At 43.3% G+C, this 24,965-nt stretch overlaps 2 protein-coding genes across 4 annotated transcripts; one reads left to right on the top strand and one right to left on the bottom strand.

The window, feature by feature from the left end:
• The first annotated feature begins 11,572 nt into the window (after window positions 1-11,572).
• Window positions 11,573-19,053, top strand: LOC143013389 (prickle-like protein 2). Of its 3 annotated transcripts, none has more exons than XM_076166997.1 (9): window positions 11,573-11,719; window positions 13,379-13,492; window positions 13,961-14,098; window positions 14,395-14,598; window positions 14,953-15,139; window positions 15,740-15,894; window positions 16,037-16,838; window positions 16,919-17,265; window positions 17,344-19,053. In XM_076166997.1, the coding sequence occupies exons 1-9, from the start codon at window positions 11,588-11,590 to the stop codon at window positions 17,929-17,931; spliced, it is 2,667 nt and encodes an 888-aa protein (XP_076023112.1). In that variant the 5' UTR covers window positions 11,573-11,587; the 3' UTR covers window positions 17,932-19,053. The 3 variants fall into 3 exon arrangements, with proteins under 3 accessions (XP_076023112.1, XP_076023111.1, XP_076023109.1); XM_076166994.1 differs by having other exon boundaries at window positions 11,588-11,719; window positions 17,338-19,053; XM_076166996.1 differs by having other exon boundaries at window positions 16,919-19,053.
• A 287-nt stretch (window positions 19,054-19,340) lies between these two features.
• LOC143013390 (uncharacterized) lies at window positions 19,341-24,414 on the bottom strand. Its single transcript, XM_076166998.1, has 7 exons — window positions 24,102-24,414; window positions 23,761-23,832; window positions 23,563-23,666; window positions 23,278-23,468; window positions 21,981-22,042; window positions 20,559-20,717; window positions 19,341-19,714 (listed from the first exon to the last, which is right to left on the bottom strand). The coding sequence occupies exons 1-7, from the start codon at window positions 24,132-24,134 to the stop codon at window positions 19,532-19,534; spliced, it is 804 nt and encodes a 267-aa protein (XP_076023113.1). The 5' UTR covers window positions 24,135-24,414; the 3' UTR covers window positions 19,341-19,531.
• Window positions 24,415-24,965: the final 551 nt, after the last annotated feature.

Below are 24,965 nucleotides of genomic sequence, written 5' to 3'. Positions count from 1 at the left end.
TGATAAACAGATTGTAAAACAGATAAACGGTCAAGAGTTATAAGTGGCAGTAAGTTTTAAATAAAAAACATCTTAAAAAGATTTTAATAAATGTGTTTTGGTCCAGATGCTCTGCAGTGAATAAACTGGGTTTCATATAAACCTGCAACCGAAGAGTTATTATGAATGCCTGTTAGTGATTTACAGTTAATGAACCCATTTCTTTGAAACATGTGTGGCTTGTTAGAAAACAGTAATAATGATATCCATCATTCTGTTTTACTGGGGTCACATTTCTAGATTTTTTTTTTTGGTGTGTGTGTGTTTGTGTGTGTGTGTGTATGTGTGTGTGTGTGTGTGTGTGTGTGTGTGTGTGCACTTGTGTGCTGTCCCACTGTGAGCCCACTCAGTGTTTAGTACAACAAACCATGCCCGCCCATTTTGTGCTTGATTTGTATTTGTTTTCGTTCCTGCGCCCTGCTCCCTTCTTGAATGTTCCCCGAGCCGATTCTGATTGAGTGGCTCCGTGGTTGGGGGCTGATGTCTGGCCTCTCCTCTGTTGGGCCGTGTTGTTCACTAACGTGGAGTGTTGTGGGAGTTATTTTGGCTGTGTAGTCCTCCAGAGGACCATCAGGCAGATCCAGTACCAAGGCCGTAATTGAATTTGAGGTTTGGGGCTAATGATTTTTCTAAAAGCGTAACGTTTCCCCTTACTCCTGGGTTCCCGGTGTCATGCATGGCCTGCACAGAGCATCCCTCAGACCTTAATCACTCAGTAATGGCTTTGGAGACCCTAACTGCCTCTTACTCCTTTAACAGGCTTGATTTCATCGCACTTGTCATTCCAACAACATATACACTGCTCTCCGTTTCATGTATACGTAAAGGTTTCAGAGAACAGATGCTGAACCAATTCCCTATTGGACAACAGCTCCATTGCTATAAAATCATTTTGGGGTGAATGAACCTAACCTCTAATTTGGTTAAAAGGAGCTTCAATACTAAAATTTCCAAAGTATTATGTAATATATAGTAATTAATGGATTGCAATCTAGCAGTCCTGTTGAGAAATTGTTGGGCCTTGAGTTAGGTTAGAAATCAACATGTTAATCAATTTATGAATGATTTATTATGAATGGTTGAACTCTCCCTTTTTAATCATGCGACCCTGTGCTGTTCACACCAAAATATCAGAAATTAACAATTCAACCTTGTGTTACACAGCATCCTCTATCTGAAAAGAACGTCTGGACCTTGTGCTCTCTTTAGCCTTGAGACTTACAGATTTGAATCTAAATTCTAAATTGAGTCTAAATTTGTAATTCTGTTGTTTGTCAGGAATGGGAATCTTTGCCTTTTCAACTCCATTGTTATCCTTTTCATCCTTTTCATGTTGCTCCACATAATCTCCATCTCATCTCCTTTCGCCAAATCTTTTCAGCTGCCTACCCACTATCGAGCTATTCAGTCCATTTATTTCTCTTTCCAGCTTGGAAGCTGCTATTATCGCCAAAGGAGTGGGTATCATAATTGCTCCTCTTATCCCACCCTAACGCAAGCCCACATTTACACACTCACACAAAATTGTCATCCTGGCGCTGTGCTGTCATCCATTTAGGGATATTTGCATCTTTGTGCGACATCTTGTCACCCATCAGCAGTCGTGTCCCACTGCTAATGGCCTCCAGGTCCTCCTCATTAGTTAATTATACTTTGTGATACTGTCAACACCTTTGAGCTGTGAGCTAAATGGCTTTTATGTTAACTGACCACCTGCATAAACGGACCAGAATTGGCGTATTTTTGAATGTCATGGCAATCTATTATGTCTGACTGGATTCTGTATTCAGTTTAAATGAATCGACTCACAGCGAACGCCAACCTCATTTCAGAAATCCCCCAAATCACGCCACTGCTCATATTACACCCAAACATTGCTGTAATATAATGTCTTGACTAATTGGCACACAAATTCCAAAGATCGATCACCAGGGAGATGACCAGCATCTGAAATCTGTCCATAAAATCTCATAACTGCATAGGAGAAGTTAACAAAAAGTCGTCACAACTAGAGTTTGGCAACAGAGAGATTTCATCCACTATCAGAATCACTCTGGTTTACTCCAGTCAATTTAGCTGGTCGTTATCACTGTGTTATTGGGGTCAGAGGTCAGTAAAGAAGACGTGTAGTCATGCTCCGACTGTTATACCTGATATTGAACATTTAGACATTTACCGGGAGCACAAGAAGCACTCTCTTCCAAAAATCTGTCTGACTTTGACTTGATCTTTTGAGATCTGATCGATTTGTCCCATCTGTATTGTCTGCCTCTTTGTGCTGTGACAGACAGTTTATATTTCTTTGTTCCCTGTAGAACAACTCTGGCGTGAGTCATTACATGTCCATTGTCGATAGCATCACTGCATTGAGGCACTGGTTTTAAATAAAGGCTCTAACAATGGAAGAGGGTGTCGAATGAATCATACTTTCATTGGCTGTCCGCTCCTCACTTTATGGAACCCAACTCTATATACTCAACATTAGATTCTATTGAACTAACCTGAGGCTTCAGGGAGAAACACATGGCATGGCGAGGGTCAATTTTCCATGAAAGAGCTTCTTAAACTTGCCTTTTCCACGTACATAGATTCTGTTTACAGCACCATGTAACCTCCAACACAAACTCATCACTTTTCAAACTCTCTGGCCCATCTGCTGTTTCTTACTGTGTGAATACTACATAAGAGATTAGCACACATTCGTTTTTCAATGTAGCCATCATATGAAATTGTGTTATCTTGGCATGGCTACACTGGGAAACCGTTTCTATACCGAACACCAAAAGACATCTCTTTCAGATGCATAACACTTTACACATGCATGGGGAGCAGTAAATGCTCCCAAAAGGCAGCATCCACACATTTCTCACTCCTTCTGCACTGGTAGAAAAAGAATTGCAGCTTGTTCACTGCCAATGACAGAGTTTACAGAAATACATCAAGATTTCTAACATTATTTTTGTGGTGCTGGGATGATAAAATGATCTGACTCCTGAAATATTAAAGACAAAATGTTCTCATTTATATACCTGTCTGAGAAGAAGAAGCACTTCCCTCTCTCTACTCTTTTCTTACTAATTTGATAAACTATCCACTTTTATCCAATTTGATCTGGTTTGCATTGTGCGGTCACTTTTTTTTCCCATACACTTGCACCATTATCAGAGCTGGAGGTAATTCATGACTGCAGTCTAAGGTTGCATAATCACACTGATATAATTATACTCGCCAATAAGCCAGTAAGTAACATAATGTAGCCTGCTATAATTATGTTCTCAAATCAAACAGAACGATCACAGCTACTCTTCATGACGCCAAGTCCTCCCTCTCTCTCTCTCTCTCTCTCTCTCTCTCTCTCTCTCTCTCTCTCTCTTCCTTTCCAAAAAAACAAAAAAGAACTCCCCTCTTCCTGGGTCCAGATCCAAACCAAAATTGAATATCTTCTTCCCTGGGCCGCCCCTCTTCCTTCCACCAAGTTTCCTCAAAATCATAATATTGTTATGTAATCCTGCTAACATTCAAACTAACCAAGAAACATGGGTGAAAACCCGATTTTTCTTTTGCTTTTGAAAGTTATGAGTAAAACCCATTCTAGAAAAAGGGAAGATCAGTTGAGTCATATCTATCTTATGAATAAACAGGATGCAGCTTTTTAGCCATTATGCAACTTAAAGGTTATGTAACGTACAACATAACATGTACGACTTGGACTCTACACACTTCCATTCACTTCGATTCTAAAATAAAACACGACATGTTGGGTGTTTTTTGACCCTGACACTCAACAATCTGAAGTAATGGAGCAGAGAGGGGCTGACAAACAGTTTAAGTGGGGTTCAGACCCTCTTTTCCCAGTGCAGCACAAGAATGGCCGATGGACACGGACAACCTCAAAGGCTTTTACTGCTAAAGTGTTGTTGCATCACAGGAAAAAGGGCTCAGCTATATGTGTTCCAATCCACTCTGCCATGATTTTCATGTGAAGAGACCAGTGGGAGGACGTGTAAAAATGCATAGCAACAGCCTCTCTTCTCTCCAGCTCTCTCTCTCTCTCTCTCTCTCTCTCACACACACACACACACACACACAACTTTGCACCGCCAAATAAACACACGCACACATACATGCAGCAAAAAATAAACATGCGCCTGCACAGATACCCCCCCCCCACACACACACACACCACCACCACCACAAGGCTCTGCAGAATAATAGAGGTGCCCATGTAAAGGATGACACCCTCAAAGCAAATGATTGATATTGGGGTTGCAGCTTGTGTTGAGGGATCAGCCACAGTTCTACTAACAATTCATAGACTTGCTGTGAAAACCGATAGGCTTTGTGTTTCCATCACACAGATCCAGTCACTCTCCTCTGGCTGCATGCAACCGACTGTTGAGCCTCGCCTGTCATCACACCTTATCACACCTGTCTGTAAAAGCCGCTTGCCGACCATTCCAGAGTAGGAGACTTAAGAGTGCAGTCGGTATCCATTTCCTTCACCGCGACGCAGGATTGTGGCTGTGCAGTGGTGTGACTGCGATTTGCCTGTTGAAACCCTGCAATTCTATTTCGGGCCATCCCACACACAGTGGGAGAAGAGTAGGAATGTGTCACCCTTTAATTACAGCTTTTCAGTTCCTTGTGAAATTTTGTGCATCTCTAGGTAAGAGAGTCCCACTTTAGATTTCAAGAACACCTCCAGCAATTAGTATATCAGGGATATGAACAGTAGTGTCGCTCTCTCTCTCTCTCTTTGTGTGTGTGTGTGTGTGTGTGTGTGTGTACATTAATGGGTTTCGTTTCAGAATTTGGGTCATTCTGTACTTTTTTCCGATCGATAGCTCCGGCTCAGTGAAAATGAAGTCCTCGCTCGCGGCTATTGGTGTCAACACCGCGTGAACGTGCAGACAGCCAATTTGAGTGTGTGTTATGTTCCCATTTTATATCGCCAGTTTTGTCACCCACTCTGAGCTTTTTCTCAGTCTGTTCTGCCAGCTGAACTGCAGGGCTTTATTCCTGAAGGGTCGCCCCCTTTCAATTAATTTCTTGTTAGTCCTGATCCAAATAAGCTGCAGTAAGAATTTAATCCTCATAACTGGATTATGAGCTAATTGGAGATGCGAACGAGCTGTTTGTCGTCGTAATGAAGAGTTACATCTTTCAGGATGTGACGGCCCTTTGGCAGCCAGTCATAAGTGATCATCAGTGATCCCTTGATTGATCGTTGCGATGGTAAGGTCATAATCTGAATCCTGTCTGAACACAGAGATATTATTGGCTATTTTTCGGATCATTCTTGGTCATTATCTATATTTAGGTCACAAACACATGCGCACACACACTGTAGCTGGGCTTCTGTGCAAACTGGGATAAAAGGAAGACGCTGAAATATTCCATATTTTCCTCCGCCTCCTTTATCCTTATGCCCACACTTGGATGAATGAATGACATATTTCCGAGCAGCCTCTTGCGCCGTTGCCATGATGTTATTGACTTATTTTTCTTTTTATTACATGGCTGTGTCTGAGAGTGTTGGGTAGGGGTTACTGTAGCTACTGCCTGACTCCATGGCAACCAGCATCCAAGGCATTACCCTATATAGAAGGTTACCGTGCTCTGACACACTCGTTCCCTGCCGAGTGGGATAATCCACCATTATGGAGGAAGGCTGGTAGTTTTAAGGATTTGCGTGCGCGCATGTGTGTGTGTGTCAAAAATCCTTTATCATTAATCCCTAATAATCATAAGATCAGCACAAAGTAGAGAAAAGGCCACCTCTTGACATTTTGGGCTGTCTGATACAAAGGTTGACACATCTACGGTTTGGGGAGCAGGTTATTGTTTCCTGCCTACAGCAAATTGGTGCTCTTCCTCCAGAGTCACCGTGAATCATCAGAAATGTCATAAAAATGTGTCTAAAGCACATCGCATTGCAGCCAATTTCAACAGTCACATGATTTTTCAAAGCGAGATTAGTCACTGTGCCCGTGTTTTGTCTTATTGCGGAACACACAGTACACAGTGTGAATCCAAACTGTGCCTGCTGAGCTATTTGAAAGTCATTTGCATGATGAAGGTAGTGGAGGTGAAAAGATGAAAGTGTGTTTCATCCATCCATTTACATGACGAATTAATTATATCCATCAGCTGCTTCATTGTATTGCTTCTGTATCAAATTATTTTCCCATGTTAGTGATAATGTGAGCCAACAAATTAAATGCAGGAAGTACAATGAGCATCCAGTATCAGTTGACACATATGATATCAATTGATAACCAATAACCAAACATTTCAATTTAATAGAATTTAGTTTAATAACAACAAAACTAATCTGATAATAATTGTACTACAAAGCACCTGCAGGGTTTTAGTAACTGTGAATAGTGCTGCAGGTCATTAAATATTTGTGTAGCATGCCACTAACACAAAAGTATTAATAGTTATGATAATATAATTCCGGGAACAACAACTAAACAAATACCATATGGGAAATGCATATCAAACTACAATAGAAACTCAGTTCATTTGGTTCATTAAATACCATCTCTGGATTTCCTATGTCCATATATGCTAAAAAAAAAACAGAATTTATAAGAAAATAACTTATTTTGTTTTAACATTTGGCTTCTCAGTCTTGTTATTCTCCTGCTGAGCTGCTTTACTGTCGGTTCCTCTAATAAATTAGCATTAAAATTTTTCATTCATTGACCTTTGTGTATTTTGTTGGCTGGTGTGTTTGTCTGCCACAGTTCTCCTGTTGTCCCAGGGACAAACAGGCAGAAGTGTTTGATGTGTTACAGCTTTGTAGGAGGGAGTCACCACACGCCCGAGGGGGGGAGAACTAAATCACTACCGCTCCTTCTACATTAAGTGCATATGTATAACCAGACAAACACACTCAAACACACACACACACACACACACACACACACACACACACACACACACACACACACACAGCAAGCCAAAAACGCATGAGTAAAATGCTTCCAACCACCCACCGTACTCTGGCTTTAATATTTCAACAGCTCTGCAGAGTCTTTGAGGCTGTGCTGATGTTGGAAGTGGTAAAGTGCTACTATTCTCAACAGGAAGAAGCAAATGACGAGCTTCTGATCAATTTCACCTGCTTCCAGTGATCGCTAATCAAAGTGTGTGATAACAGCTTCAAATTGGTTTCACAGAGATCATAGATTTCTGTCTTCTATATTTGTGTCCACCTTATAACAAGAACTATTCTGTACAATGTTGGTTTACAGTGAAATAATACTGCAACAAGGCCATTTGTGATCCAGATTACAGCTTCAAAGGTTAAGCAGAAATCTGAATCAATACATTTGATAGCTAGCAAGTCTTAAATATGATTGAAGATAGTATTTGATGTCGAGTAAGACATGTTGTTGGGGGAGATTGTCAGCGGGGAGTGAACAGAATCATGGTCATGCTCCGTGCTTCAGCTGAGCACCTCCTCTCATGTCAGCTTTTACATAAATAAGAGCTTTTTCTCTCCATCACTCCCTCTGCTTCTCTTTCTCTCATGCACACCCACACAGAGGCTGTCACAGGCACATGAGGATGGGAGGAGGAAGGAGGGAGGTGGGTGAAGCATGACACGTGAAAGGAAAAGCGTTGCTCTTAACACTGCATCTACAGCCCTCTATTATTCCTTCTTTTTTTTTGCCTTCTCCCACCGGATGTTTAAGAGGATTTACTTCCACTTTAAGCTTTTGTGAAGAAATGTTAAACGCCGCCTCAAATTGTTGTTAAGATTAGATATTTTTTTAAGAACGTCTTCTCTTCTCTGGCATGGTGATGTTGGATAATGTATGAGTACATTTGACTCTGAAAATAGGCTTTCAGTGACGCAACAGCAAACGGTGTTAAAACTTCAGTTAATTCTCATAAATACATGACATGTGAATGATTGATTACATAACCTGGTTAGATTGTCCCAGTAAACACGGCGGACAAACGATAAATAGTATCAGCCTCCTTTTATTCATACATACTGGTAAATCGATAAAATCCTACATTTTGTCACACATTAACAAACGAGTGCTGCTCAACACCACGCACACCAATTGGTTGCCGGGGCAACCTGCAGTATTTCTAACCGGCCTACAGTTGGCTGGCGTGCTGCCTGACAGAGATACAGTTTGGATGAGTAGGTTTCTCTGCCTTTTACTTGACAGTGCAGCTGGTTAAAATGGTAATCGTCGTCATCATCATCATCATCATCATCATCATCATCATCATCATCGACGTCTTCCATGATTTGTATTTTAGTAAAGAAATACAAATGAGCCTAAGCAACATTTCTCCTTGCATATATAGTGATGTTATTATTTAAGATGTGTTATAAGGCAGAATAATAAATGATCCATCTGTAGTCAGTTAGTAAATGGAAAGACAGAATAAGGCTTTTTGTACATATTGATTCCCTAATGAAATAGGTACAATTACAACAGTAAGGTTGTGTAGACAGACAGGGTCATCGTTCACATTACCAGCTTAATGTAAACATACTCGACACAAGTCACACTTTTTGCCTCCAACGACATAAACACAAGTCCACCTTGTGCCACTGATGACACTGATACTCATCATCAATCATATGTCGGAGGTCAAAGGTCAAATATCGAATCAACAGTTAGGATTGTGAGATATGTGTAATGACGGGGATTTTCTGCAGATTTCTATTCCAGCCACGGGATTTCACTGATTAGTTCCTCCTCTTGGGGTGAGAATGTGTCAATCAGCTGTTGTATTGATTGGCTGGAAGGAGATCCCATTTGACAATCGGCTGCCTGTAACTGTTGTAACACAATTAATTACACGACACTGACAGAGGAAAATGGAAATGGACCTGATCACTTCATTTACTCTCAACATCACATAATCGGCTGAACAAACACTGTATATCTAGCAGATGGCATTGCTAGATTTTACATTTACATTTATATCTTCTATTTCAAGAACTAATCCCTTCGTCTTCGTCTGTACTTTCTATCTATCTATCTATCAAAAATGGCCATAATGCATAATGAGCTGCTATACAAAACACTCAGATCTAGCAAAATCGACCATAAGCTCTATAAAGATGTAACAAATGATCTCCAAAGCATTTCAATGTGGCTGGAATAGGAGATCAGCCTCAAGGGAAGAAAACAAACTACCAAAATGTAGAAAGTACAAAATAGTCACAGATGGAACGTTTCCCTCTCCCCCAAATAAATCAGCGCTGCGTTTTGAGGCATGAATTACTCTGAAATAATCCTCCTCCAGGAAGCAGAAGTTCACAACTTGGACCGTCTCTCCTCTCCCCCTGTGTTGCTGGGGAAGAACAGAGGAGTGTGTTATGACTAACCATGCGGCCTGGCAAGTGTGTATCACGTCACAACTCACACAGTCATCGGCAGCCTGCTGTACCAGCTGAATGTGCATTCAGTCAGAAGTTAAGGTGTAAAGACGAGACTTCACATCACGTCCAAACTGTTTAACTTTAAAGCTGTGCCTTTGTTTGACAAAGTGTCGGCTGGTGTCTTGATATGATGATGTATTAATGGACACTTGACAGCCAATCAGACGCAAGTGTTTATCTCCTTTTTGCATTTGCAGACAAATTTAACCCACACCGTTGTCTGAACCTTATTATTGGAGCATTTAAGCATCATGAAAGCTGCATACATTGTTACAGCCGAGGTGAGGCCTCCTATGACTCATGGTGGGAAAATAGCATTTGGTTTGATGTCACAATGTAATTAAAACTAAAGTGTGGTTCTGCAGCATCTCAGTGATTTGATATCATATTGCCGTCATCCATCACACGGATGTTTTTCCTCCTCCAGCAGGTTTATCAAATCTGTGTGCCAAACCAGTGACTGCAGTGAGGAGATTTCATGGGGGAAAATGTTTGTTTTAAGCTGGAATTTATTTCGAGCATAAAGGATGTAGAACAGTTTATTGTGAAAGGTAACCTTGTCAATTCAGAGCCACGCCATAACTCCACCTGCATGCAACAGGCTGCAAGTTTCCCAGCAGGCCCCTCTCTCTCTCTCTTTCTCTCTCTCTCTCTCCCTCTCTCTCTCTCTCTCTCTCTCTCTCTCTCTCTCTCTCTCTCTCTCTCTCTCGTCCTCTCTCTCTCCTCCTTTCATCCCCACTGAATAACAACCTGAGGCCAGGCCGGGGGCTCCAGGTTATGTACGCGTGATCTCTCGTCGAGAGGAATACACACACCGTGCTGAGCTCTAGCGGATGGCGGCTGACTCACCGGCTCTGTCTGTGGTCGTCGCCTTTTTTCTTTCTGTAATCATTGAGAAACAGCATCCTTGTCCCAAGCATCATTTATAATCAGAAACGTCACTGTTCTCATTTCCATGCACACCAACCCCATCACCGTCATCAGTATCGTTGTCCCTGCTCAGGCTTTGTCAGTGAACTGCAATGACCTTGATACAGTATATGACCTATACACACATGAGAGAAGCTGCCTGTCTGACTTGTTCTCAGCACGGACACATCCACATTGAAACAGAATGTACACTCTGATGACATTACAACGATGTCTGCAAATGCAGCAGTATATCACGTCCGGATATTGTTGAGAGCCATGATTGGCCTCTTCAACATTCGAGTAATTGTCTGTAATATCTCTCCACTCATCAGTATTCAAAATAACAAGCCATGTGATGTAAACAATTAGAGCTCATTCTTGCTCTCGCTGTTACCCCACTAAGTGTTCTAGTTGCCTGCAAATGAATTGCATCTCATTTTCATATTTTGGTGGTGTGGGCAATACCGTGGCCTGTTAATTATTCATGTATTAGTCATGTGTGCAGCTGTTCTCCTCTCAGCCAGAACCAAGAAAACGCAGAAGATTGAATTGATCTCTGCGCTCTCCCTGATTAATAGAAGTAAAGCTGTGAGTGCTGATGCAGTGCTGGTGGTCTGCTGATAATGATGCCCTGCGACAGAAACATCTCAGTGCCGTGTTATTGTGTAGATCCTGTTTTTCATAAAGGCTGGGTGTATTTTAGTCACAGTAGGCCGCAGATGTTTTTCCTGTGATCATGGGAGACTGAGACAGAGTTTGTGGTCATAAATTACCACCGTCTCTGTAATTGAGTCTCTCTCGCCTTGCTGCACCTGCACATATGCATATCTAATATAAGTACCAGAGTTGATTGATAAGCTGAGATCTAACGCAACAAACATATTTCACTGCAATATAAATTTATATATTCATAGAGATCTACATATTGGTTTGTCATATTATGCACATGCAGTCATGAGGCCTATATCCTCTTTGTTCCCTTTGTTAAATACTGTATGCTCCTTTATTTAACACGTACGTTTAACTCTCAGATTGACGGACACATACTGTTTATTCATACATTATATTTCCATGTGGATGTAATGCCACACTGGAGAGTCTAAATCTAGCGCGATATTAAGACTCATACTCTCTCCCTTCCTCTGTCATCCTCACACCAGGAATACCTGTGACTACTGAAGGGGCCGGGCTGAGGAGCATGTTGTGACAGCCATGTCTCTGGAGATGGAGAAGACCATCACAAAGCTGATGTACGACTTCCAGAGGAACTCCACCTCTGATGATGACTCTGGCTGTGCCCTGGAGGAATACGCCTGGGTTCCACCTGGCCTCAGTCCTGAACAGGTAAACATAAACCAGCTCTGGATTGCTGAATTTTCTTTCCTTTAAGTCAGAGGGATTTTTTACTTTTTTTTGGAAAGCCCAACGTTTGACACCCCTTTCTCCTCCCTCCTAATTTCTTCCTTAGCTCATGCATAATTTTGTCCGGCTGAGCCAGACCGTATCAAATTGAACCGCACCAGACAGAGGAATTTAATTACTTGTATGATAATGTGTAACAATCCGAGACAGAATTTTCTCTGGGCTTAACTCAAGACAACAGATCATTACGTTTTTTTGTGAATCACCTTCATGGTGTGTTAGCATGAAGGAGGAAGGAGTGAGGAGGTCGTATACATCATACAAAGCTGTCACTTCATGGAAAAATGTCTACATTAAGATATTCACATATTCAGCTCACAATCTAACAGAATCACAACCTCAAAAAGCAAACGAGGACAAATGAATCAATTGCACAGCTTCAAAAACAAAAGCAACCAGTGAATATGGAGAGTGAGCAATCCGTCTGTGATCAATACATGTGAGTGTTAATCAGTCTTTTAAATTCCAAATAGTAAATTCTGTTCATCTATGTGCCGTCCTTTTGAGACTGTGAATACTGACGTATTGATGCCAGTGTTTGGAATCAATTTGTTCTGTATACTGCTATGTCCTTGCAAAATTAAACCCAATGGAATGGAAGTGATTTGAGCCGGCGATGTCTGGTTGAATGTAATTGGAAAAAGTGAGGTAAATTCCCTATCCAGACTCATTTGCAGTTTAAACATCTTTTAATTCCATGCATGAGCAAGCTAATGTAAGCAACAGCAAATGTTCTTAGAGGAACATTTCCATTATTTGGGATTTTCTTTTTTTAATTTGAACGACAATAAGCTCTGTCTTTATTTAGTAAGAGCAGCATTCTAATGCAAAGGCCTCCTGTGGCTCTCTTAACAGATGACAGACTGGGCTGATAACAGTCATTTTCTCCATTCAGCCATCTTGACAGGATGCTGAAAGAGCCTCTTGATCCAAAAGGAAATGAAAGCTATTGCAGCTACCTGTTGCTTATTTAGACAACAAATGTGTTACTTCTTGTAGATAGGTGCAGAGTCTCTCTTTGGAAGCACATGCAAATGAATCACAAAGAAAATCATCATATTTCTCACAAGTTCCTCATCTCAAATGGCAAAACTGGCTTCAGACAAGTCGAGCACTTCAAACGTCTTGGACACAAAGTAGTCTGGTCTTTGTGAAGCAATTTACATTTTGTACTGAAAAATTTTGGACTGAAAAATTGTTACGCTGACACACCAACACGTGAATCATGGGTTCCGACTTGCTCGACAGCGTCCAACTCAGGTTTCCATGGCAATATGAATGTTCTATTCGATACTCAATGAATCTGATGCTCAAGGTCGTTAGTACTGCAGCAGCATGAGGTCCATTGTGCCGTGTGAATTCACTTGTAGACAGCGATGCTCAAGGGCAGCAAAGACGGAGGTCAAATCAAAAGCCTATTCTATTCACACAAAGACGTGTCGTGTCTCATTCGAATGCATTTCGCTGTGATTCGTCACCACAACAACTAATATGTGCTATGTATACTTCAGTATACTGAAGTATAGTTAATAACTGAGGTCTCCACCATAACCACCATATATCATGTGTTTGTTTCTTTAGGTGCATCAGTATTATAATATCTTACCTGAAGAGAAGGTCCCCTACATAAATAGCCCTGGAGAGAAATATCGCATCAAACAACTGCTGCACCAGCTGCCTCCACATGACAATGAGGTATGAAAAATATTCAAAGCAAGTTGTTTTACCCATTTATATGTTTTACCAGAGGTGAGACCGAGACACAAGTCACAAGTAAGTCACCAGTTAAGTCTTAGCACTGAAGTCCAAATCAATTCTCAAGACAAACATTGAGTTTCGAGTCCTGGACAAGTCATGTTAATCTATTTGTGAATTTATATATAATTGCTATGTGAATACTTTCCTTGTATTTTTTTGCCTATGTGCCTATTTAGATATGACTACAAAACATTTATATTTGATATTTGTATCATTTTCCATCCTTGATTAGTTGTGGAAGGTATCAAATCTTTCCCAGTGAGGTTCAAGTCCCGTGTCACAAATCACTGGTGTCAAAGTTCAGCTGCAAGTCTCCAAATAACCACACATTCTTTAGCTTTGTCGTTTCTCAAATGAAGTCAAATGTAGCAGCCCTTTAATTTAAGCGATGACTGTGTTGTTTAGGTGCGTTACTGTAATGGCCTAGACGAAGAGGAGAAAAGAGAACTTAAGATCTTCAGCAACCAACGTAAGAAGGACAATTTGGGAAGAGGCAACGTCCGTCCATTCCCACTGACGATCAACGGGGCCATCTGTGATAAGGTAAAACCAGGAAGTAGACTTAGCCTTTGCTTTGCCCTTTTCAAAGAAGATACCAAGCCAACGTCCTGTGCTGTTCTAGATCAATATCAATCCCCCTGGCTTGTTTTTGATGTTTCATCAAACAGATGAAACAGTGCTTGAGGCAAACACTTTATAGATCAAGTAGCATTTTCTCTGCTGTACACTTGCTCTTTATTAAACTCTCACTTGAACCTCTTTTTCCTTGACCCCTTTCTTTTCCTTTCCTTTTTTTCCCTTTCCTTTCCTTCTCTTTTCATCTCCTCCCTTCCCCTCAGTGTGGTGGTCAGATAAATGGAGGGGACATAGTGGTTTTTGCAGCGAGGGCCGGCCATGGGAAATGTTGGCACCCTCATTGCTTTGTCTGCAGCATGTGCGAGGAACTGTTGGTGGATCTCATCTACTTCCACCAAGACGGCAAAATCTTCTGTGGTCGGCACCATGCTGAGAGGCAGAAACCGCGCTGCTGTGCCTGTGATGAGGTGCGCTTTAATGGGCTTAGAGCCTTGCAGTGTTGGAAAAGGTTCAAAGACTTGGATGAGGTTTCAACTGATCTGAGGAAAAAAAGATGTCCGAGTATTCCGGCCATATCTCATAAAAGTCCATTCTCTAATTAATGTAATGCAAGATAGCCTTCATTGAGTTGAATAATCATGAAAGCTCAAGCTTCATTATTCAGTCAGTCAGTCTGATTATGACGAATTTAAATTATAATAGCGAATATGTAATAGTTTTGAGTGTCAGAAACTATGGATTTTATGTCTCTGGATGGCAGAAATGTCAACTTCTCTGCTTATGGATGTGTGTGTGTGTGTGTGTGTGTGTGTGTGGTGCAGATAATCTTTGCTGACGAGTGCACCGAGGCAGAGGGCCGCCACTGGCACATGCGGCACTTCTGCTGCTACGAGTGTGAGACCACCCTGGGCGGCCAGCGCTACATCATGAAGGACGGGCGGCCGCACTGCTGTAACTGCTTCGAGTCCCTTTATGCAGAATACTGCGACGCATGTGGAGAACACATAGGTACACACGTCTGTTATTGCTGCTTTAAGCTTTAAGCAAAAGATCTGTTTCACAGTGAACAACACAACGTTATCTTCTTATAAAAACATCAAATTCCCCCAATGTAGCAATGATCTTTCAACCCTTTTCAACTGCAGCTCAATTTTTAAGGGGATTTCTTAAGATGGGTGTAAATAAATCAAAATAAGGCAGATCCCAGCACTAGAACCAAGCTGCTTGCGTGTCATGTGATCCATTCTTGGTTGAGTCCTTCACACTTCTGTAAACAACAAATAACACCTCATTTGAGGTGTTTGTTGTTTACAGCCTTGGCAGAAATGGAGAGAATTTCAACAAGCTGTTGTGGTGTTTAAGACCTCTAAATTGAGCTGAATGAAGACAAATGATGGAGTTTTGAGCCTTTAACCTGGATTTAAAGCTGCATTTGCCCATATGAGGTAAAATAAGATGAAATTTTAATGGATGACCATATTTATTTAGTTATTTAGCTTTAACTCTATTCACTCTCACACTGAAGTAAGACTGCATAGCTACTCTGAAGCGCTGATGACAGTAATGACCCTGTATCAGTGTAACTCTGTGTGTCCCCTCCCATCACAGGCATTGACCAAGGCCAGATGACGTACGATGGGCAGCACTGGCACGCAACAGAGGAATGTTTCTGCTGTGCACGCTGCAAACGCTCGCTGCTGGGTCGCCCCTTCCTGCCAAAGCAGGGGCAGATCTTCTGCTCACGGTCCTGCAGCGCTGGACAGGTGCTCGATCAAGATGATGTATAATGATGTGAAAATGAGAAAACTACCAAAACGTCAACAAATTCAGACAATTGCTGTCAGCTTTCTGCCAACCTTATTTAACTATCAATCATAAATCTTGGTTTGCTTTTTTATTAAGCAGGACCCAGATGAGTCAGACTCCTCAGACTCGGCCTTCCAGAGTGCTCGTTCCCGTGAGTCCCGCCACAGCACTAAAATCGGGAAAAAGGAGCGCCGCAACGCTGAACAGGAGCGGAGGAGTGCAGAGGCCCGTCAGCCAGCTGCTCCGCCCATGCCTGAGCGCATGCCTGCTGAAAACGACCCCCTGACTGTCCAGATGGATCGTTTAAGTCTCACATCCAGCCAGACCCCGAGCAGAACACCAACCCGCACGCCCAGCCGCACCCCGAGCCGCGCCCCGAGCCTTAACCAAGTGTGGATGAGCCGGGATGAACCATACCCCGCCGCTGCCTACGAGGGCCCCCAAAGAGAACCATCCCCCACCTCTACAGCCATACATCTTCTGGGCCAGTGTAATGCTAGGCAGGGCTACAATCCCAACGCAAACCCGCATCCTCCAGCCCTGACTCCTGCCAATCCAGGAAAGAGGCCTGATTCCTGGGGAAAGGAACAAGGCAACACCAAGAGGACCCCTATGGCTGCACTGAGGGGCCACTCCTTTAACGAAAACTGGATCCACCATAACCAGGATGAGTTCAGACCCAACAAGCTCCGTACCCAGATGAGCTTCAATGAGATGTCCAGCCAGGGTCAGGGCATCTCTGACAAGAGGAGCATCAGCCTACATGGATTTCAGAGAGACAGCAGGCCCCCGCTTACTAGGAGGAACCCCATAAATGCCATGAGTTTCAACGAGCCCCTGACTCCTCTAGAACAGACACCTCGGGGATCTATGGACTCTGTAACAATGTCCAATGCTACAGGTACACTTTAATATACCATACATTATGAGTTAACAGTATGTGATTTAAAAATGTGACGTGTGATTTCTCAATTTTAGCAGGCAACTCTCTGGACGGCGTGACCAAGCGTCAGGAGCATTTGTCTCGATTCTCCATGCCTGACCTGAGTAAGGACTCGGGTGTGAATGTGTCTGAAAAGAGCAACATGGGTACCCTGAGCTCCTCGGTCCAGTTCCACAGCACAGAGTCACTGTCCTCTACTCGCCCCTGTGCCAACATGTATGCTCCGCTGCAAGTGGGCTACCCACTGCAGTACTGGGACGGCCAACAACAGCCACTGGCCTTTGGCAGCAAAGGTCACGTCGGGTTGATGGGCAGCAGCGGAAACCTGCGGATGGCTCCCATGAGTGACAGAATGCCTCGCCGACGTCTCACCGGGCAGGACTCTGTGTCGCAGCAGCAGCAGCAGCAGCAACAGCAGCAACAGCAGCAACAGCAGCAGCAGCAGCAGCAGCAACAGCAACAGCAGCAACCACGACGCCGCAAACACCACCGCGGTAACCATGGCAACGGGCAACACCGTAGCGGCCGTCACCACAAACGATCTCGCCGCTCCCGCTCTGACAACGCCCTGCACCTGGTGGCAGACCGCCCTGCTCAAATGGTGGAGCTTCCCTATCGTCGCGTACAGGAGGATTACGATCGCTTCCCTGCTGGGCACGCTGGCAGGGAGTTGTTTGGCCTGGAAGCGGGCGGATGCAGGCAACCACTCCACCGGCCCTGCCCTCGCACCACCTCCGATCTCACCCTGCAGAATGCTGGGTGGCAGCCAGTGGGGCAAAGTGGGCCGTGCTGGGGCAACAGTTACATGGAGGTCGCTGACCCCTGGTGCTCCAGCTGCTCCTCTTCCTCCGAGTCTGAGGAAGACGAGGGTTATTTCTTAGGGGAGTCGATCCCTCGGCCTGTGCAGCTTTGCTACATCAACAACGAGGAGCTGCGTCACCGCTACAGTCCCTCTGGGATGGCCGCCCATCACGGACCTCTACATGGACGAGTTCACGGCCAGCTGCACACTCGCCAGAGGAGGAAGAGCAAAAACTGCATTATTTCTTAGGTTTGGAGCGTTTAGATGGGGAGGGATGAGCAGGAGAGTGAAAGAGAGAAGAGCGAGTGAAGGAGGCCGCAACAGAGCAACCGAGAGAAAGAGAGGGAGTGTGGGAAGGTGAGAGTAATACAGTGGACTGAGAGAGTGAATAGAAAATGCAATGAAGTGTGTGTATGTGAGTGTGTGTGTGTGTGTTACGGGGTTGAAGAGAGAAAAAGGCACATTTTTGGTGCGTGTGAGCTTACACAACTCTACACCGGGTAGTGTTTGTGTACACCTACACAGAATGATCTCATCACAAGAGGAAGCTTGGCTGACTTACACAACAGAAATGTTTACAATTGATGGGAGCTCAAACCCGAAGGAGGTGATAAATATAACGTGGTCCAGGGTAAAATAAATGATGTACATGCGTGTGTGTGTGTGTGTGCGTGCGCGTTTCCACGTCACGGAGAGAATGAACAACCTCTTTCCAGCTTAAAAGGGAAGTATTGCAGCGATCAGACTGTTCCATGTCGCAGCTCTGGGCAGTCAAACGTTGTATTCTTTGTGGACAAATCAGAAATTGTGTTGGGATAGTGAAAGCTACGTGCTAGATTCCAAGCTATGTCATTGTTTACCTCAGTGGAATCCAAACCCTGCTGGAATATAGTGTTGGCTCGCTAGCCCCCCTGCCCCGTTATCACCTTGTACAAATAGTTTGTTGAACCTTGTGCTCTACATAGCCTGCTCTCACGCTTTACCAAGGACAGAGCGCCGCGCCGTGCCGGCCTCGCCTCCTTGACCATTCAGGCACAGTAATGTCAGGTATGGTCCCGTTTTCTCTTCTGCAACATGCTTTGTTTATTGAGCGTTTACCTATAGATGATTAAGAATAATGCTAACAATAATAATGAAACTAACAATAAACTATAATAATATTAAAGAATAATACCTGTTAAATGTATATATAGTAATAAAATGTTATTAAAGTAATGGATGTAGTCATGTAAATGTTATGTACATATGGTCTTAAATATTTATATATTTTGTAACTTAAGAATCATTATTTGTATAAGATGATGTAGAGATAGGGAGACTTGCATGTCTTTGATTTGTTGTTGTTGTCTCATACTGAAAATAAAGTGTTCTTCAACGATCATCCAGGAAGTGGCATCTTATATTGGGGGATCTGCTCGGTCAGGAACGGTTTCTGGTTGGTTAGTTTGAGCGACGCTTTTCTAAGCTGTTGAGGTTTTCCCGTGGGAACGCCATCTGTTCCTCCACAGATGATCAAACACGGAAAATCCCTTCTGATACACTTATCCCTCATTCCGAAAACATAACAAACGCTTAACGGCAACCACCTGAACTCCTCACCGACTGACCCATAAATTCATTACCATGACTTGATTTAGTATTGATTGGTATTCTCTGAGTGATACCAGGGAAGATGTTTAATGTGCCATAAAAGCAAGAGCAATAAAAATAAATTATGCACAGTTTATGTTCTTGCATTACTCATTAGACAGCCCAGATTTAACCAGTCACGGTGCATCTTCGTCCCCGCAGCCTTGTCTTCACGAGCAGCAGCACGTGTTAAAAGCGGGAATGAGTTTCTTGTGTCTAATTAGTGACACAGCGCCTCCGAGTCGTACTCCTTGATAAACGTCTCCATGGCCTCTGCGCAGCGTGCGCCGATGTCCCGGAGGTTCTCCTGAAGCGAGGCACAGACCAGGCGCTCCAGGGTTGGGTCCTTCTCTATCAGCATCTTCACCACCAGGTGAAACGTCCCGCTCTCCTGGTAGTAAACCTGAAGGGAAGAGGGCGAAATGTAACAATGCTTCACTGAGGGGATGGAGAGGTGGAGAGAGAGAGAGAGCGAGAGAGAGAGAGAGAGAGTACAAAAGGGGATGAAATGAGAGAACGAGAACAAGTGGAGTGAGAGCTGTCGTAGTGTGTGCCATTACCGCCAAGTGGATTAACCGACGCTCACAAGCAGCCTGTGTACTGTGTGTGTGTGTGTGTGTGTGTGTGTGTGTGTGTGTGTGTGTGTGTGTGTGTTTTTTTTGTGCACAACTTTCCATCAAGCTACCTGTTGCCAGGCCGCCTTCTTGCAATGCCTCGCATATTCTGCAACCATGGAGATATGAAAGGCAAGAGGCCATCTCTCTCCCTTTAAGTGGGTGGAAATGTACACACACACACACAGCTCTCGCACAAACACACAGCGGATGAGCAGCAGACTCATGTAACGTCTGTCACATTGATGTTATAGCGTTGACGCAGGTGCTGCCTCACTGCTGCTGTCTGATGCAGGTTAGGCCCACAAACAGAATTTACAGTTAACATTAAGTTTGTGCTCAATTTGTTCAATCTGCAATCCAACATCGTCTTTGTGAGACTTTGGCAAAGTGAAGACGATGATGACGCTCTCTCTCTCGCTGCCTGAGGCCCAGCTTTGTTAAATTAATGTTCAGTCTCCAGTAAACAAATCTGTTTTTTCTCCTTCTTTGTCTCCGAGCACTGAGATCCTTTTCTGTCTCCTTCTCTCTAATCCCAGCTTCTCTCATCTCTCCTCCTCCTATTGTCTGTTCACAACTAACCCGTCTATCAAAGAGTGTGTGTGCGTGATTGTGCGAAAGGGCGCCGCTGACCTTCTCGATCTCCTTCCTCTTCTCCTCGATGGCTCTGTTTCGAGCAGCCTCCTGGGCCGCGGATGAAGGGAGCTCGCTGTCTCTGCTTTGAGCTCTCTCTTTGCTACTGCTCCTCTTGTGATCTCTCTCTCTGCTCTCGTTCCTTTCACTCTGAGAAACCTGAAACAGATAATGGTGCAGCAAAAGGTTTGGAATCTAATAAGGAGACAGGGGGCCCAAAAACATGGCTGCAGGCCGATAATGACCGAGCTGGGAATGATCACAAGGCAGTTAATCTATTCACGTCAGTAAAAGGTGTTAGTTAATCGCTAATTTGCATAAGCATGGAGGGCAAAACAGGAATTCCTTTCTCGAAGCAATATTATTATCACTACATATTACTTTTGCATCATAGTGCAACGTAGCAACCTTCATCATTTCTAGTTCATTTACTACGCTTGCTTATATTTCAGGTCTGTTACCTTTTTGTTTCACATGAAACACCGTTTTTACCCACTGGTTTTGGTTCTGTGTTTCAGCTGCACAGCATTTCCAGTGAACTTCTGTTTAAATATGATGTATAATTAAATTTGACTTGACCTGATAAAACCAGAGATATAACCACATATTACCAACACAAATGAATTGTAAAAACGCATGTAAAATAAATCAGTTGGTGGAGAATAAATAGCGGCTTTAAAGAAAAGATGACCTAAATTCAACATTGACGTTGTAATTGAGAACAACAAGTCACTGCTCCAGATTTCAATGGAATTGGTTTGAAAGTTGTCAAACCAAGTTGCCAGTTGTCTGCGTGTTGTAAGTTACAACTGTTGTTTACCACAATGCAACTTATAAAGAGAGTATATACGTGTATGTCTGCCTCTCTGAGTGGACCAGGATCTCTCTCGCCTGTGCAGGATCAGCACCCCTGAACCGGGGATGCAGCATTTGTTGTCCTCTTCCTCCCTTCAGCGGGGAAATGTACCGCAGTGGCGAGCGAAAACGATCCATCGCTCGGCTCTCTGCCCCTCACTCTGCTCCAGGTCAGCCAAGAATCCAATGATTTCAATCTTTCTGCAGCAGCTGAGCCTTTTGCGTTGGTTACGTGGGGCTCTGTTCTAAACTCAGGCGCAATGACTAACAAAGCCCATCTGCTCGGGTTAAAATGAAATATAACATCACGATCTAACAGCAGACTGCTTTTCGCTTTTAATTAAAAGACATTCCAGCGAACAGATATGATGGATTTAGGTGTCTTCTGCAGGATTTCTACCATTAATATGAGGTTGTAGCACTACATATGACACAGCATCATTCACTGCAATGCTTCAGTCTAATCATTAGTGCTTCTGTCTTTATCCTACTCAGAAAAAGGGATACTTTGACTTATTATTGGTTGCTGCCTGTTTATTCCCCCCTTGTTTGTATTTGTGAACTTACGGGGAATTGCTTGTCCTTGTCTCTGCTGGAACTGGATCTGGATGAGGAAAATCTCCTACTGGCTGGAAAACACACAAACCACAAGGTGAACACAGTCATTAATAAAACGTGCTGTGTGTGTTGTGTATAGAAAGGTGGGAAAGGGGGTTATTTTGTTATTGATCCTCCATGCCGATCCATAGTCGTCTCTTTTGACCACTATTGCCGTTTCAAAATGCCTAATCGCTCAATTCCTCTTTTCAATCTCCTGTCAGAGAAACAGTTACTGCCTACAAGTTGTCAGGACTAAAATTAATACTTATTATTAGCTGAGAAATGTGCCTTGCAACGTTGGATTGCAGTGTTCTTATGTGAGGCAAGAGCTTTGTTACGCCTCATTATATGTTGCTGCCTCGCCTCTCTCTTTCTCTCCCTCACTCTTTTTCTCTCTTACACACAAACCGACGATGAGTCATCATCATCGCACCATCACTCAGGCACATAAAAAAAAGAAGAAAAAAACTGTTCCACACTCGCACATACACAAACACACACCTCCACAGTGCTGCAGTGCGCGCACAGATACAGGATCTGCCGTTAAAAATGAGAAATGGAGCCAGTTAATTTTGTTTACAAGATGAAACATGGACTTCAGCAAGTGATGTTCACCCAAAACCAATAAATTCTACCATAACAGAAGTAAGAGTTAATGGTTTTCCTTTTTCACTTGCAGATTCTTGCCAGCATCAACTATTGAGGAGAATGATCTCTTCTCTTCTCTTCTCGGTGTAGTTAAATCACACAGATTCCATGCGACCATACTGTGATTGCAGCCAGTGAGCAGCTGCTTTCAATTCAGTAGTCAAACTGCTGACATAATCCACCCAAACCCTGAAAAAAGCTTTTTTCTGAACAACATTATGTAACGTTGGTTTGTTGCTACCTGAATGTGACTGCCAACCAGCAGATACCATGATGAGCAAACGCTCTCCAAGTATTTGTAAGTCAAAGTGCTCATGAAAATGCAAGCGTGCCTCTGCTTACAAACACTGCCACCCAATGGTCACTTATTAAACTGCACATACACTTGTACACATGCAGCAGAGTAAACTTTAATTGATATTTATGAAACTCTTTGGCAAGTATGTTGACATGTGTGAGGGATTCTGTGTTCTGCTTGCTACTCTTTAACGTAAACGTCTACATTTTGCTCAAGCATCCGGTTCCACAAAAACAAGTGCCCCTGTATCCTTCAGGTAAGTGGATCAATGTGATGACGGGATTGTGCGTTTTGTATCTGCGGCTGTTATGAACTTACCCGTGTCTTGTTTGGGGTGAGAGCTTGCATTAGAGCTTTCTCTCTCCATGTCCCATTCTCCCTCCCTCTCTCTCAGTGCAGTGTGGCGTATCTTAGGGGGGAAGTGACCCGAGTGGTGGAAGGCCACTCCGGGGGAGAACCTGTGGTGCTTCTGCATGGCAAAGCCGGGCTTCCGGAATGAATGTTCATCCCTTAGAAAATTTCAGAGCAGCCATGGTCAACGTCAATACTCAACACCATTAAAAAAATAGCACGAGCGCCCATTTCCTTCACTGCCTTTCTTACCGAGGCTTGTGGAATCGGCCTCTGAAGCCGGGGTTGTAATATCTGGGCAGCCAAACCTTCCGCCTGGGAGGACTTTGGAGCCTCCTGATGGGCCTTTTCTCATCCTGAATCAAAAGGGAGACACAATTACTGCACTGCGGTACAAACAGAGGGCAAATTAGTCTCAAGGAGCCGATGACATCTGAGAATAGTACGTACATGGGTGGGAAACACGAAGGCATCGCTGGGCCTCCTGTCCATGGACTCATCACTGTGCCTGAACTTGGAGCTCTGGAGAGAGAAACACAGCATGTAAACAAAGTTACACCACAGACATTATATGATTGATTATATGTTATATTTACCTCAAAAATTATACGTGCGTGTATCGATCTAATTAACCAGGTCCGATTTGAAATGCGACTAGTATTGAAGCTTTCAATATACAACTTTAAAAAAAATCACAACGATCCCTTAAATGTGACGTCATAATAGAAGGATTTGTTGTAATGTGTAGTATCGCGACAGGCTTGTTCGCTTGGTAAACGTGACGGCTTTACCTTGCCTCGCTCCTGGGATCGGGGTCGGTCCATGTCTCGCTATGCGTTGTGGGTCCAGCTGATCCGGAAGTTCGGCCTCTCGACGCGCCTCCACGCGCACATTGGAGTTGAATGTCTGGCGCTTCTGTCTTCCTCGCAGTTTGTGAGCGACACAGCGGAACAGCAACTGCGTGTGTTTGTCTCACGCCGCCTCATGTGACAAGAAACTTAACAAGTTCTAAGACACAACACAAAGCAAAGCAGCACGAGCTTCTTCCGCTTTCTGCAGGCATCACATTACGTACACTCATGACAGATAAAAAACGATGCGGAATCAATCACGCGCATGCGCAGTCTGTCACACCTGTTCAGTGGCTACTTTGCTGTTATTATCGTGTAAAAGTGTCAAGGTCCATTCCTCTAATCGCCAGAAACGTTGGTTCTGCGTTTAATTAAATAGATATTTTTATATTATTATATGATATTTTTTACTTGCATTGCCAAATTATTTAATGATAATCTATTACCTGTATATATAGTTTATTCTGTTTGTATTATAGTACAATTTTGCATTTCTGGTTGGATGCTAACTGCATTTATGAAAGAAAATTTAAACATGTTCAGTGTCAAACCTTCTGCCATTTTTTAATTATTATTATCATTTTTACTATCTTTGCTGAGCTCCAGGCTCATGAGGCTTCTTTTATTAACTTGCACATCAAGGAGCCAAATGGGTGACATACAGGAAAGAACAGGAATTAGTCAGCACACAGAAGATAGAAATAATTTCCAAGATGTTAAGACGTTCTGTTGTTCGGGTATATAATCAACAAGAGTCCCAGCCAAGGAATAGCAATCCAATAATGACAACCATCCAGAAAGATT

This window comes from Genypterus blacodes, unplaced genomic scaffold, assembly GCF_046128005.1.
Source record: "Genypterus blacodes isolate CSIRO-AG114 ecotype Tasmania unplaced genomic scaffold, CSIRO-AGI_Gbla_v1 ptg000156l_1, whole genome shotgun sequence".
In the NCBI taxonomy this organism is placed as follows: domain Eukaryota; kingdom Metazoa; phylum Chordata; class Actinopteri; order Ophidiiformes; family Ophidiidae; genus Genypterus; species Genypterus blacodes.
This window is presented reverse-complemented; position numbering and strand designations above follow the sequence as displayed.

Bases quoted from the DNA above. Each gene is read 5' to 3' on its own strand.
- LOC143013389 (XM_076166996.1), top strand. From the start codon at position 11,588: ATGTCTCTGGAGATGGAGAAGACCATCACAAAGCTGATGTACGACTTC. The intron at 13,493-13,960 runs GTATGAAAAATA...TGTGTTGTTTAG, and splicing joins TGCCTCCACATGACAATGAG to GTGCGTTACTGTAATGGCCT. The intron at 15,140-15,739 runs GTACACACGTCT...CTCCCATCACAG, and splicing joins CGCATGTGGAGAACACATAG to GCATTGACCAAGGCCAGATG.
- LOC143013390 (XM_076166998.1), bottom strand. From the start codon at position 24,134: ATGGACCGACCCCGATCCCAGGAGCGAGGCAAG. The intron at 22,043-23,277 runs GTAAGTTCATAA...TGTGTTTTCCAG, and splicing joins TCACCCCAAACAAGACACGG to CCAGTAGGAGATTTTCCTCA. The intron at 20,718-21,980 runs GTAAGTTCACAA...TATCTGTTTCAG, and splicing joins ACAAGGACAAGCAATTCCCC to GTTTCTCAGAGTGAAAGGAA.